Source organism: Taeniopygia guttata, chromosome 5 (assembly GCF_048771995.1).
Source record: "Taeniopygia guttata chromosome 5, bTaeGut7.mat, whole genome shotgun sequence".
Classification (NCBI taxonomy): Eukaryota; Metazoa; Chordata; class Aves; order Passeriformes; family Estrildidae; genus Taeniopygia; species Taeniopygia guttata.
Genome location: NC_133030.1, coordinates 21497959 through 21513143, shown reverse-complemented (window position 1 = coordinate 21513143; position 15185 = coordinate 21497959). Strand labels below are relative to the sequence as shown.

Here is a 15185-nt window from a genome sequence, read left to right as displayed (position 1 = left end):
CAAACAGGCACAGAGAAACAAGACAAAGGAGCCAGAGCTGCCCTTTTAGCAGGATTTCAAGTCAGCTTGAACAGGCTATGACTATTATCTGCAATCAAGTTCAAAGTGTTTCACATGGTGGATGAGCTGGGACATATGTTTGTGATAAGGCTCAATTTCCAGTCTTGACTTCCTCCAAGCTGAGGAAAGGTTTGCAGGTGTACACCCTTTCTGGGCTGGGGGATCTGCTTAAAACCTCTGTGGCCACAGGTCCCCAGTAACTTTTAACCTTGATGTCCAAACAAAATAAAAGTTTTTAACAGCTCTCCCACAGTTTTGCTGGCTTTTACAGTGTGACTTCTTTTTCTGAAACACAAAGAGTCTTTTAAAATGCTGATGACCCTTGGGCGTAGCTGCATGGAGTTATTATCTTGTGAAACCATTTATTTAAGGTGACAGCAAAGCTTATTAGCTGGCTTTGTTCTTAACCCGAGTATAAACAAATGGGTTATCCATGCATAGTGAATTAAATTCTTTCTACACACCAGGAAAAAAAAAAAGTTTTAACACCACCAGATAATTTTTCATTGTATGTGTATTTGAAAATTACATCAGATGAAAAGTCTGGGGAGGCAGGAGGGCAAAGTGCCTTCAAAGTGCCTGGTAAAGTATGTGTGTCATACAGTGGCAGCAAAGTGAAAAATTGGATTAGCTTTATCATCTAACTCTATATTTTCTTGAAAGTAAATATAACTTTTATTAACCCTTCACCTCCAAATCTACTGGAAAAAATAAAGTGTCCATAAGACAAATGTGATTGCATGACAGCTGCTGGGTATGCCATGTGTCCCGATGCAGAGTGCCCTTCTCCATAAAATGCCTCCTGGCATGCCAGTGATTTCAGTCTGAACATGCTGAAATGTTTCACTCACGTACTATAAAATACTGAAAAATATTGGTTTGGCATGAATAACTGGTGAATCATCAGCATTTGTAATTGTTTGGGGGTATAGAGGTAGTCTTGGCTTATTTGTATTCTGATTTCACATGAGAACATTGATATGAAACAGCAATAATTGAATCTGATAAGCTCTGGTGAGCCTTTCCCCAGGAGAGGAGGTACGATTTAGAGAGAGATACAGGAGCACAGAGGGAATTCTAGAAGGATGCATGGAGAGTCGCAGGTTGCCTCACATCACAACTCCTAGATTTTTTATACTCCTAAATGAGCGATCGTCATCTCAGGCAAAGCTAATTACCTGAGACATTATGATTCTATCTGCTATGGGCAGGATGAAATTCAAAGTGATCTCTCCTTTTTTTTTTTTTTTTTTTTTAATTAGTTGTTTGTCTATTTAAGCTTTCTTTGAAATACAGAGATCTTAGACAGCATAAAACTCCAGTCTGTGAGTATTTGGTGGTGAATGTTCTTTCTCCTCTGTCAGAGTTTGGGCACAGGCTTCGTGGGATGACTGTGCTGAGAAGTACCACAAGTCCACAGGAGGATGGGCAAGATCAGACCTGTGGTGTGAGCCTCATTCCCTTCTGAAATTCAGTGACTCCCTAAGAGAGCCCCTAGTTACAGATTTGGGTTGCACTTCTGGATTTCTCCACCTTAGCAAATTAACAGCCTATAAAGATGTGACCTAGAGCCAAAGTGTTTGGTCTTAGCCATGAAACCTGACTCAGAAGACAAACACTCTACATCCCCTTCCATGGAAAGAGCAGTTTCCATGAGTACAACCAGTGATATTACACCCATACCACTTGGGAAAAGGGGATGCGAGAAAAAAATGGAGACAGAAGCTAACAAATAGAGAGCAAAACTAGCAAGACTTGAAGAAAGGACAGTCCCCTTCTCCCAGACCACTGGCAGCTGTATCTTAGCATCCTCATGTCAGCATCACCTCCAGGAACTTCAGCACTGCCAGTAACCCTCTGACCTTTCTGCAGTGCTAACAAAAGCATTTGGGGTGCATTCTTAAAAGTCTCCAGCCTCTCTCTGCCTTGGCACATCTGAGAAATGCAGATGAAGGTGTACAGTGGCACTAGACCTCAGCACAGAGGGAGTCCTGCAGTCTCCAGAGGCTGCAGCATGGATTCAAACACAGCACTTTGCCTCACCTCTGGTTGCTCTGAGGCCATCCCGCACCATTCCCTAGTGAGCTGGGAACTACAATAATCCCCTTGCCACACAATGCTGAAGGCTTCATTCTTGTCCAAAGCTTTCAAAACACAGGCAGGTGCTTTAGAAAGCAGGTTTTAAGGTGTTGTATTCAGCCTCTCAACATTCTCAGGTATAAGAAGGGGGCTTTCACAATCTTTATGCTCTCTTCACCACTCCTACAGAGGGACAGGGAGACTCCTCTGCAAAATTCACAGGATGTGTCTCTGATACTGGTATTTATCCCCAGATTCACATCTTGTTCCTAGGGACAGTATAAATGCTAAATAAGCAACCAAAAATTAGAAAGAAGAAGCTACAATTTGCCTATTTGCTTTGAAATACCTGCTACAACAATACAGATCATCCATCTTCCTTCTTCATTCCCCGTACTGGGACTGAATCTTATAATAGAATTTCAAACCAAGATGAAAGCAAAGAGGGTATCACACCATACTGAATGGAGAGGGGAGAAATTCTTCAGCAGAAATAATGCTTCAGTCATTTTTCATAATTAATTTTTTTTAGGTAAACAAGATGATGCAGTACACACAGGAATATTGCTGTAATTTCTTGTTCTTCTATAAGTTATAATTAAACTTGTAAACACTAATTTATGTTTAATTCTTGCAACCAACCTCTGATGGAACGACTATAAATAGACTGACTTGGATGTTATTAAATTTTTTTGCGCATACAGCCTTTGTATTTCCACACAGAACTTTTGGTGCATTAAGACTTGGTCATTGACTCAGTCTCTTCCTCTTGTTTTGTTTCTTTCCCTATTATTTTCTCTAACACTCAGGTGACTGAAGGAGTTAAATATCTGGGGAAAGCATGGTTGTTGGAGAAAATTCTTGGCTTGCACAAAGTTTAGGACTTAGACTTCATTGTGCAAATCTTCATCAGCAAGAGAGAAAATACTGAAAATCCAGATAGATAACCTATCTAACCTATCTTTCAAATTATTGTAACTAACCCATTTATTCAAAGTTATTAGTGTTGGTAACTCTTTATCACCTTTTTTATTTTTTTCTAGTACCAGATTTCACTTACCTGAAGCAATTCTCACTTGTCCTTGATGCAAACATGCACCCAAAGTTATGTCACATTAAGATGTAGGTAGACTCTGTTTACAGCACTCCTCTTATTTATTCTCTATTTACATAAGATTGGTAAACTGAATTTTGCCTTGAATTTTTATTTCATGTGGCCTTAGACTGCAGCTGAAAGCTGCAGTTTTCCTCACTTTTAAGTGACAACCGAGGAAGAGTTTTGATTTGCTTGAATTTTTTTTTTTTTTTGCGGGGGGTGGGGTGGGGAGAGTTTAAGAGGTGTGTACTTATTTGCGTGTTTCCAAACAATATTCTGTGTTTGTCTCAAATATTGGCCTCAGCTTGCTTGAAACAAAAGCCCCAACCATTTACTGGAAAACCAGCTGTGCTTCTTTAAATCACAGTCTGAACTTGCCTGAAATCTAGTTCCAATTCCTTTTGAAACCTAGTTTGGGACTCCCAAGTTCTCAAACTATGACTACTCTTGGGACACTGATTTTGCACACTTAACCTGGGGTTTGTAATTGTGTTCAACATTCAAACTCATTCTCCTATTTATGTGGACATTGGAGCCCAAATACAGGCTGATCATATAGACTGAACATTTCTAGATCCACCATCCTCAAACACACCACATCATTTCAGTGGCGGGGAACCACTTGCTTGCTTGAAATTACACATAGAGCATGATGGTGTGGCTTGTCCTACTGCAGTGAAGCTCCTGACAGGCGCCAGCCCAGCTCCAGATGTGCTGGCACAGCAGCAAGCTCAGGTCTCTGTGTCAGACTGGCTGCTCTGCACCACCTTGTGCTGCCAGCACAGGACACCCAGCAGGGCACCACAGGGGCTTCAGGGTGGCCCCTCGCTGGCCACACACGGCACCCTCACGCCCAGCTGGCACGGCCACAGCCCCCAGACTGTAAATGCCAAGGAGTCTGCCTTGACTTGCTTTTAACTGTAGGCATTTTCACTTTTTTTAACTCAAGCTGCAGAGTAAATCAGGAGAGATGTCCCCTTTTCATAGTCACCACTTAGATGGAAAAATATCATGAAGGACAGGATTTCATAGCTTTAGCTGCTTCAGTAAAGGAAACGCTCGGTTTGAGTAATGGCATCCTTAATCAGCCTAGCCCTTGCACACACTTCAAAATACCTTGAAGTTAAATCAGTGCTGAAGTCAGGCCTTTGTTAAGTTTAGCAGCCAAACAAGAAAGGCAATCTAGCTGTGTTGACATAATCCATTCTTTCGGTGAGGCCTGTGAGACATAAAACAGGTTTGGAAACCAAGTATCTTCACAATAGATCAGGTATTCAACATATTAGTAAATTTAAGCTATTGGATTTTGTTGCAGTTACAGTTTCATAAATATTAAAATATTCTTCAGTACTGAAAGAATTCACATTAGTCATTTCCAATCACAAGACATAAAAAAGGGGAGATAAACATTAATCAAATAATTTCATGAGTGTTTTATTTGAATTTATATCATATTCACAAAAATAGAAACAGTCTTTAGAACCATTTTGTGAATACATTGTCTCCAAGCTGGGATTTACAATGGCAATAGTGAAATATCTAACTTGGATTTGTTTCCACGTGTAGACATTGAAGATGATGCTGTGAAAAGCAAGCAGGAATTATGCAATGTGCTGCAGAAAGAAACATGAAAATGTAACTAAACATTTTAATGTCTATGTAGTTCAACAGCCTACATACAGTTTCTCAGGATGTTTTTAGAGCAAGTTGCTCTAATTTTGTGCAGAAAATATTGTGAGTGCTCATGCCAACCCTTTGACGTTGTGATTTGCATGTGACTGTATAAATACAATATACTTTCCTATCTAGAGCTTTATACATACGAAAAATTATGGTACAATAAAAATCTATACACATGGTGCTACCAGTTCAGCAGCTGCTAACTTAAAAGATACATCTAAAAATATGATTGCTCAACCTCTGAAACACAAAATAAAAGAGCAATCAGAAATGCTTTTTGTTTAAATAGCAATTTACATCAAAATTCATCTCTTCATTTTCTCCATTTGCTTAGGTGTGGTAAAAAGACTCTTTGGTTGGTTGCATCTGTCCTTGGCAGAACTGTAATTTTAAACAGTCCTTTGTGTTTGTCTTAGGCAAAGATTTGTAAAACAGAGTAAATGTTGGCTGGCTCCTATTCCAACTTTGTACTATTGTAATGCTGAATGACAAATACCTACAGCACTGCAAAGTTCTGCAGGGTGGAAACAGAAACTTGCATGATTTCCACGTGCTGAAAGATGTGGCAGTGGAAGACCATTTATACTGCACCCCAATGTAAACCACTCTCTCAATTTATACAGAATGCTTTTAAGTACAGTTTTATCTTTCAAAAGCCTTAAAAGCAGGTTGAGATGCTGCTCAGCAACCAAGTGGTGACACGCATATATCACAGGTTCATTTTATCTCCCAAGAAATTTTGTGAGAGATCAGGTAGAAAGCAAATTCATTGAGTATTACAATCCATTGCTATAAGATATATGTTAACCTAAGATAAGGTACAACTGCATTGCAGATTTGTGATGGTACCAGTGATCTCAGATTTTCACCCAAGGTGTGGAGGTGGTGTGAAGAGCATAAAGCAAAGGGGTAAAAATAACCATCAGGTAGGGGGAAGAAATGGTCTTGGGAGCAAAATGAAAGTGCTCTTCTCATCTGGTGGCCTGATCCTTGTTATATGAACTACAAAATGATGTTAAAGGAAGTGAAATGTAGCAAATTAAGCTAAAAAAGGAAATTATTGAGTTTGCAAAAGCAATCAAGGCTAGCACAGACAGAAAAAAAAAAAAAAAACAACCCAAAGAGAGATAGACTGAGAGAAAAAAAATGCTTTGAAGTACACAGGCTTATTATTTGATTTGTAAATAAGATGAAGCTCTCTCCACCCAGGTTATGAAAAGTAAAAATTGTCATGTATGGTTAATTGATGGTGACAGCTCTGGTATACACAGTGTAGGAGGTGGTGCTATTGTTTAACATGCCCTACATGTGTAGATAACAAGTTAGGCTCTCATGTTTGCCTACAAATTGTTGCTAAGCACATTTTATACCCTTCATATTGATACTTCTGTTGTCTCTTGGTTTCATCTCTATTTCCTTTTAAGACAAACAAAAATGGAATATCCTGCAACCTCCAGCTCTATCTTGCTGTATTTCACGCTAATATGGATTCAAACCTAGGGGATGCCTCAGGAAATAGATATTGGATAGATTTAATATTCTTGATTTTCCAGTTTTTTATTTTTCTTTTTTTAATCTTGGACTTCTCAGTCCTTGTTATATCATTTCCAAATTCTAATCTCTGAAAAAGTGATTTGAAATTAATCTTAGTTTCACCTCTGTTAACATCACCAAGACAATCCTGTTTCTCAGCTTCCACATCTCACGTATTCAGTGACCTGGTGAAGTGCTGCCTCCTCTAGTTTTTATTTTCCTACGTTCTGCATATGCTCAGTGCCAGCAGAAAGCATTTGTGAATTGGAAAAAGGAAAATCTGCTAATGAATGCTCAATGTCTGCATAGCGCTGCTAGAGGTGAACCCAAAATACTGACCCAGACCTGAATGTCCCTAAAATCTCAGTGTCTTTATGTTGATGGGGTTTTTGCTCCAACTAAGAATCCCAAGCACAAATGATAAATATAAGTACAGTACAGAGTTAGACTTGAGGAAAGCAAGGGGAACTAATATTTTACACACAGTTTAGCTTTGCATTTCTCAAAGGTTTTTTGGAAATGTCTGTCCAAGGACATTCCAGGAGAACCACAGCTTGAAGTAACTGGGGAGACTTCTTCCTCATGCCAAGGGATTAATAAACCTTCTGCTTGCCCACCTCCTCACTGCTCCATATGGCACAGATTTGAAAGCTTTAATTAGATGTGCAAGAGGGTGAAAGGATTATTAAAATTCCTACTGGGAAACCAGTGCCTTTTAATAAGTTTTCCCAGTCAGAAAACGATCTTACTTCAACAGCTTTTGGTCCTCATGATCGACGCTCTTCCAGCGGTTCACCCCAAAGACATTAGTTAACAAAAATTAGCTTCTTTTCTGAGGTGAGCTGAATGCTCTTTGGATGTTGGGGAGGACACTAAGTATCAAGAAAGGTCTGGTCCTAAATGTCTGCCCACAAAAGAAGGTCTCAGTGGTGGAGGTAGTATGGGTTCTTCAAATAAATGCTGACAGCCACCTCGCAGAGCCACTGTTCTTGTGGCTGGGATAAGCCCACTGAAGAGGGAACCACTGTCAAAATCAAGAAAAGCAGCTGAAAGCCAGCAAAGTATTAAAACACTCAGAAATCAGAGGAGGGAAGGAACAAGTGGTATTGGCCAAGGAAAGCTATAAACCATTTGACTGTGGAAGAAGGCTACTTGGCTCAGAGATGCTTTACTGTTTCCTCCACTTATTGATGCCTTCCAAAGTGGATTATCATACTCCCTAAATGCCCTAATATTTAGTTCCTTCCCTTTCTTTACATGACTCATGAATCACATTATGCCTGTATGATTAAAAAAAAAAAGAGGAAAACTTCACAAGAAGGGAAAAATAATCATATTTCTATAATGTTAACTTATATCACAGAAAACTGTGTACATTTTTTCCCCATACAGGACATACTTCAAATAAAATAATTTTAACACCAATAATGATAATGTTCTTTCTTCCCGACAGAAGTAGAATTGTTTTCTCACCCCAGTTTGATACATAAATATAAGAAAATAGTCTTTGAATATTTACATCAATGTGTTTTAAATGTTATTTCTTTATATATTTAATTTTCATTTTCTCTCCAACCACGGGCATTCTTTCCAAATTTATATACTAATCTCCGACCATCCACGCGCTCAAGGATTTCTCTTTTGTAATAGTATCTGTTAAAATAAAAACAGAAAAATATATAAGAGTAAATTCACCTATGGTCCTAAAAGGTCACTGCCAATTAGACAATCCCTTAGCTAGTTTAAAAAGTCTTGATTTTCTATTGAGATATATATATAATATCCAAGATCATTATAATTGAGTGACAGAGAAGGAAAAATTGATGTTTTCTTTTTCATTTATATTAATTAGCTTCTGAGTTTGAATTTCACTGTTTCAGGTCAAAGCATTCTGCTGGATTTATCACACACTCTTATAAGATTTCACAGGGGTTTTTTCCAGATAAGCCAGGATCTGAAAATCAGACCAGGAAAGAACCGCAGCCCTTTTAAAAATACATTTTGAAGCTGTAGAGATTATGGGAAAATTCTCAAAATGTTAAATCAAAGAGGAAAGAAAATCCTAACGCCGATTTTAAGACAATGGATGTGTCCCAGTTTCCTAGGATAATGCCTTGTTTCTGAATGCTGCTGGAAACAACAAGGTTTCCAGCCATTACTGGACCATTTAAAAATTCTCAGGTTTCTGCAACCATATTCCCTTCCTACACTGGTTTTTTGGATGGAGCCAAACAGAAGTTATATATATAAAACCGATTATTTGTGTTATATATATCATATATTCTAGAGAAACAGGAGAAGAAAATAATATAATGCCACAAATTATTACAAAATTAGTGTGAGAGACTTTCAAAGAAAGCAACTTCTGCTGTTTTGTCAAAAATCATTTTTAAAAGTCAGACAAATTCTCCATCCAGTTGGTTTGTGTACGTGCCACAGTCTTCCTCAGCAACATCAGCTCACCTCATAGCCCGGCTGAGTTTCTCATAAGTCATGCTGCTGTTGTTTTTCTTCTTTCCCCACAGCTGGGCCACAGCTTCAGATTTTAAAAATCTGAAGACACCTTCTGACCGGTCTTCCCACTTGATTAATCCTGGGTTTTTCTCAGGATTGAGAAGAATATCTCTAATGAATTCCCAAAGATGAGTTCCTCTAGGGTCTGAAAAAGGAAAGAGGGCAGGAAGGAGTGTCTCAAGAGCTCTCTGGGCTATGCTCGCAATTTTTATGCCATCTACAGAGGGTGAACACTCAGGCCATAGTTTCTGGAGCACAGGACCCCCACCTCAGAGATATACAGGTGAAAAACACTGGCAGCCTTTTGACTGCAGGTAAGCGTCGGCCTCAGGCAGGCAGGTAGGAGCCCGAGTAACCAGGGGAAGCAGAGTCCAAACCACCCACCGCTTCCTTCTGCCTTTGGCACTGTTCCTGCCCTAAAGAGAACATGTTTAGGCCCTCCCCTCATCTCATTTGCCCATTTCTCCTGATCCCTGTCTACAGCACAGCATGTAACCTGATATTATTGTGTGGCACACAAAACAGTCAGATTAACATGAAGCAGGTACCGAACCTCCATGCATTTAAAATACAAACAGAAGGCACAGGAGATGAACTCCAATTCTGTATGAATGAGTAAGTAAGAAGGTGTAGAGCGGATAGAAGGACAGTGACAAAACTGGCCAGCCAAAATTGTCTGTAAAAAGGTAACCAAAAAGTTTGACAGTGGTGTAGAAAAGACAGATTCCAAGTTCAACTAGTAGACCTCTCAGTTTAAGCAAAAATATGTCTCACAGTTACTATAAAAATAGAACCAGAAAGTCCAGGTCAAAAAAAAAAAAAAAAAAAAAAAAAAAAAATCCACCAAGCCAGGTGAAGTAGTTTACAAATGAAGAATAACAAACACAGTGACAAGGTGAGCCAGAAAGACAGCAGTCCTTTGGTCTGACTTCAAAAGCATGCAATTAGACCAAATTAAGAAGGAAACAAGCTAGTCAAAAATGTGAAGGTAAGTTGAAAATGGTATGCAGTGCAGTATAAGTAGAATTAGATTTCAGCCAACTAAGCCAATATTTTTCTTTATTATTATAATTGTTTTCTAGGCCCATTAAAATGTTGTGGATCTAACCTATCTGAACATCAGTAACCTATGGTTGTGATATGGAGCACTACTGGAGGAACTGGAGATAAAGAGGATTAGCCCAGACTGCCAATGTCACCTGTTTTATATGCCCAGGCTGTGACTGATGAGGTATTAGACTCATAGAGTATCTGAAGTTGGAACGGACCTATAAAAATCATCAAGTCTTACTCCCTGCACCTCGCAGGACATCCTAGAACTAAACCACATGACTAAGAGCATTGTCCAAATGCTCCTTGAACTCTGTCAGGCTTGGTGCTGTGACCACTTTCCTGGGGAGCCTGTTCCAGTGAACGACCACCCTCTGGGTGAAGAACCTTCTCTATTGTACAGTCTGAACTTTCCCTGGCACACCTTCACTCCATTTACTCAGATCCTATCACTGGTCAGTAGACAGAGATCAGCACCTCCCCCTCCACTGCCTTCCCTGAGGAAGCTGAGGACTGGGATGTGTCAACCTTCAGCCTTCGATTTTCTCCAAGCTGAACAAGCTGACAGACCTCACTTCTCCAAGGGTCTTTCTTCAGACCAGTCCTGTCTAATCCTTTGATGAACAACCTTTTTTTACACACACACACACACACAAAAAGCCACCACCAAGATATTTGTGTACAGATATAAAGTTCAGGAACTCTTTTGGGGCAAAGCAACAGAATAAGAGCAAGAAGAGTCAGGAAGAGACAATCTGGAGGTCATATTGAAGCAGGATGAACCCAAATACCACAAAATGCAGTGAAAGACCAATACTAAGCTTTCCTATTATAATCAGAGAATTAAATAGGATGGAAAATACATACATAGGATATTTTCAGCATCAAAAAATCTTGGTAAAGTATGTTAATGGAACTATGTACAGAAATCACAGTTATGGTGATCCTGTCTTCAGAGTCAGGTTGAATAAAAACTTGCAGAAAATGTAGGAGACGGGAGTGGAGAGACTGTCATATCAGGGGATAAGAAGGTGGCAAGATTGAGGCACAGGTGCTTGCTTGTGATGTCGTGCGTGAGAAGTTCTGCAAGGAGATGCTGAGCAGGGTCTGTGGTGTGTGCTGCACCTGGCAGGCACAGGCACGAGCATGACTGTGCCCACGCACAGGCCCTTCTGATTAAATCCTGGGTCTTCCTCATCATTCCTTTACTCCACTCCACCAGCCCAGCTCAACACAGGGCAAAGGAAACTGGTTTCTGGTTGCTTCCCTATAGGCCCTCACTGATAAAAACAATTTGAAGAGTTTAACAATATTGAGTCCAAAAATGACATAAACAAGCAGTACTAGATAGTCAGATCCTTTTAGAATTCAATCACAATAATGATTTAATGAGTTTTGCGTTCAAAATGCTTCTTCTTCCCTCCCAAAAAGGATCTGATTTTCATTTGTTTGTTTTTCCTTCAATAAACTAACCAACCCTTATAAGCATGGAAGTTGACTTACTGTGCTTCTTGGTGTGGGACTTTGGGGTATGATCTTGCGATTTTTTTGCATCTGAAGAGTCTGCAGAGAAGGAAAATGAAACCTATTTGTAAATTTGATTAAAGGCTTTCCATTGACTAGCATGTTGAAAGAAATAAAACCACATAAAAACCCAAATATCTCTTCTAAAGATAATCACTTTTCAGAAGGTAATCTAAGTGAGGAGGGAGAGTTTTGTTTTCTGTACTATATGTTAATCAGCACACTTCTCAAAGAGACCGCTGGTGAATAAAGAATGAATGCAGAGGTAAACATTTGGCTTTTGAAAGCTAAATTTGATTAACAAATACCTCACCTCATATTGTGTGTGAGAGAGAGAAAAATAGGATGATCACATCTGTAAAAGGAATCCTGAATTGTCCCATTATCTTAGTCTTTGCTGAAGCACGTATCTTTGGGGGCTTATTTGTTTCTGAAGAGATGATCTAATGGGAAATGTATGCGCTGGTACCAATGCACGGAACACCTACCTGACTAAAACATAATGAACTGGCAAAGTGCTGTTGTTTAGGGGGGTAGAGTGGGGGAAAGGGGCTGCACTGGTAGGAGTTTTTGGCAGCAGGACAAGCATATATTTCTCCGTGGCTCAGAGCCATAGGAACAAGCCATTTCTCATCAATTGTACTTTATCACCTGCAGCCAGCCAGAGGAGAAATAGGATTTCTGGCACAAGCATTTCTTCAGAAATGAAAAAAAAAGAAGTTCCGCCTGTTCATGACTGTAACCTACCTCGCAGTCTGCACGTTCAACCCTCCCACCCCCAAACCACCGCAGCCTGGCTCTGCTCTTATACTTAATGAATAGCTTTCATCTGATTGCTCTAAGTCTCACAAAATCTATGGGATAGACCTGAGAGGGAGCCCCTTCTGTGTTTGCTTTTCAGCATACCTTGTCCCTGAATCCCACAAAGCAAAGCTTAAGGTCCCACGCATGTTTTCCCAGCTTCTATGAATGCACAATTATCATACTTTTCATGGAAACCAGGCATTTGCATGGGAAAATGACTCACAGGAAATATTTATTTGCATAGAAACTTGTCAGATTTGCACAAGCTACTGCAATAACTGCATGTGAAAAGGTAGATGCAAACTTATTCACACACTTGCTTTATTCATACATAACTGGAAACATAAACTGAACAAGACCGTGGGGATAGGCCTAACCTCTGCTATTCTATGTCTGATAAATTACTGTCCTTGACCCCCAAGCAGCAAACGTGCTCTGAGTCATTTTGCCTTCCCACTCTCAAAGAGGAGGAACTAGCCTGAACCTCACTCAGCTTGGAGGGGGGAAGTAAAATGAGGCTTATTTCACTGCCTTTCCTCAGATTATGATTCCCCATATGTTATTAAAAGCCTGTGGGAACTCCAGGTAATGACTGGAGGACCCAGTTCTTTATTTGCCCTCATATAAATCCTTCTCATTTTAAAATCCTACAATTCGCTTGCAAATGTTTGTTATGCTCCACTTAGCTGGAAATTTATTCTTGGAAGTTCAGTTGCCTTCTGCCTAGCCAGTGATTTATTCTGGATTTCAGCTGTGTAAATAGCCTCCTGCTCTGCCACAGCTCCTACATGGAGACTGGTTTCAAACATGCCATGTTAGGAGGCTGGGGCCTGACAGATTAAAAGAGTTATGATGCAGTTTCAACAAAGCCGTCTTGCAAAACTTTTGACAAAAGGTTACACATTATTTGCATATGATTCAGGAATGAGCCATTTTTTTACGGGATATACAAATTTAGTTTTTACAGGAGGCTGTGCCCTTGGCGTGCCACCTTAGCTCTAGGCTTAAGCAGTCAACAGATAAACACACCGTGCTAGGATCTGGACAGGTCCCCAGCCCTGTCAGAGAGCCCTGAAATCCTGGTAGCCATCTTGTGAGAGTGGGTGGAGGCAGCAGAGAAAGCAAACAGGGTGTTTGGTTGGGGTTTTTTAAGGTTTGGTGGTTTTCTTCTTCTGGTCAAGTTTTCTCCCTCTTTTTTTTTTTTTTTTTTTTTTTTTTTTTTTTTTTTTTTTTTTGTTAATTCGTAGCTGAGTACATGAGTGCATTAGTTAAACTGTATGTCACTTGGCCAATCCAGCTCAGGAGGCTGGAGGAGCAGGCACGGGGCTGGGGCAGCTGCCCACATGCAGAAGCACAGGGCTGCCCCCAGTGCAAGGCTGGTCTACAGCAAAGCACTCTCTTTTCTTCTTCAGGATTCCCAGTGCCTTCTCCCTCAGATCTCTGCTTGACGGCCTCCTAAGAAGAACCCGCCTTTCCTCCCCGCTTTCTCGCTCACCTCTGCTTTACTCTTGTCCCCTGCCTTGCTCTCCTGCCTCCGTCCTGGTGGCAGGCCCTGGACAGGGCCCACAGGGCCTTTGCCACGTGTGCTCAGACTGCACTTTGACCAAGCACTACAGCAAACAGGTTTGCTCTGTCTCCCGCCCCTCAGCAGGCGGATTTGAGCTCTCCCTCACGGAAGGCAGAGGGGTTCAGTGAGCACCCCGCTGTCGGCTCAGAGAGGTGGCAGGAGGAAGCCCTTGTGCCAGCCATTTGGGCACAGGGATTGGAGTCTGCCCTACAGCTGCCCCAGGCCAGCCCAGCCTGGCCCCAAAGCCAGCTCAGCATGAATCACGGCTCACCGGGGAGCACGGCTGCTCTGGGGAGGAATGGGGCACTTGTTTGCCCCGTGTGCTGCACCGCAGAAAAGCGTGGTGTAGCTGGAATGTCTTGTCTCTCTGACACTCATGTTTACCACTTTGACTCAGTCACTTTAAAAGATATGTGGAGATTACAGATTATTTGATCATCTTCCTCTTGACAGAGAGAAGACAGAAGCATTTCTTTAAAGAAAGCTATTGTAATAATGACAGCTAATAAATCTGTCAGAACCATCATTGCTTGGCTTAAAATTACTAGAGGCTCAGATGCAATCCTACAACAGAAGACCACAGAGACTATTACATGTAGGTAGCTCTGGGACAAGTGACAAACAATTACAAGTTTCTTACCAGAAGATTGGTGACTAGGTGTCATCATGGAAATCTGAGCACGACAGAATGTTTTACTGTCCAATAACTCTGGGAATTAAAAGGAAGAGATTTAAACTAATAGCCTCAGACAACAATAAAGCCATCTCAGAATGCATGAAGTATTATGATGTTAGTTACCTACTGTGCTACCATAGCCACTGTCATAAAGATAATTCTCTTCTTTCCAGGATACCATTAAGGACGGATCTGAAGGTAAAGGACCAAAAAAAGAAAAATTTGATCACTAAAAAAGCTTTTTTCAGCACAGAGGTAAATATTGAGCATTGAAAGAATTCAAAATGTGGAAAAAAAAAAAAAAAACAAAACTGTCAAGGGAACCAAGAAATGAAGGGGCTATGCACAAAATTATTTCCTTTCACTCAAATTATGCATGAAGTTTTGCATATTCAGGCAAATGTATTTACACAAAGCACTGATTTTTAGAAATAATGTAGTATGCTCTTCCTTTTCCTGCTAGATCAACTCTAACTCCACCCAATCCAGTCCTGAACTCTCAGCCCCTGATGATTATGACAGTGCACTGGAGCCACCGAGATGAAAGTGTTTTCAAATATGTAGTAAAAAAGAAGGATGCTTATGATGAGAATTTATTTCTA

General features: G+C 40.4%; 1 protein-coding gene across 1 annotated transcript in view; it reads right to left on the bottom strand.

The window, feature by feature from the left end:
• Positions 1–4653: 4653 nt before the first annotated feature.
• EHF (ETS homologous factor) overlaps positions 4654–15185 on the bottom strand; it is a 34074-nt gene continuing 23542 nt past the window's right edge. Inside the window, exons 5-9 of the mRNA XM_030274082.4 lie at positions 14707–14775; positions 14548–14616; positions 11516–11575; positions 8912–9107; positions 4654–8101 (exon numbers count right to left, since the gene is read on the bottom strand). Of these exons, the coding sequence (XP_030129942.1) occupies positions 8002–8101; positions 8912–9107; positions 11516–11575; positions 14548–14616; positions 14707–14775 (494 nt within the window). The 3' untranslated portion in view covers positions 4654–8001. The remainder of the gene's footprint in view (positions 8102–8911; positions 9108–11515; positions 11576–14547; positions 14617–14706; positions 14776–15185) is intronic.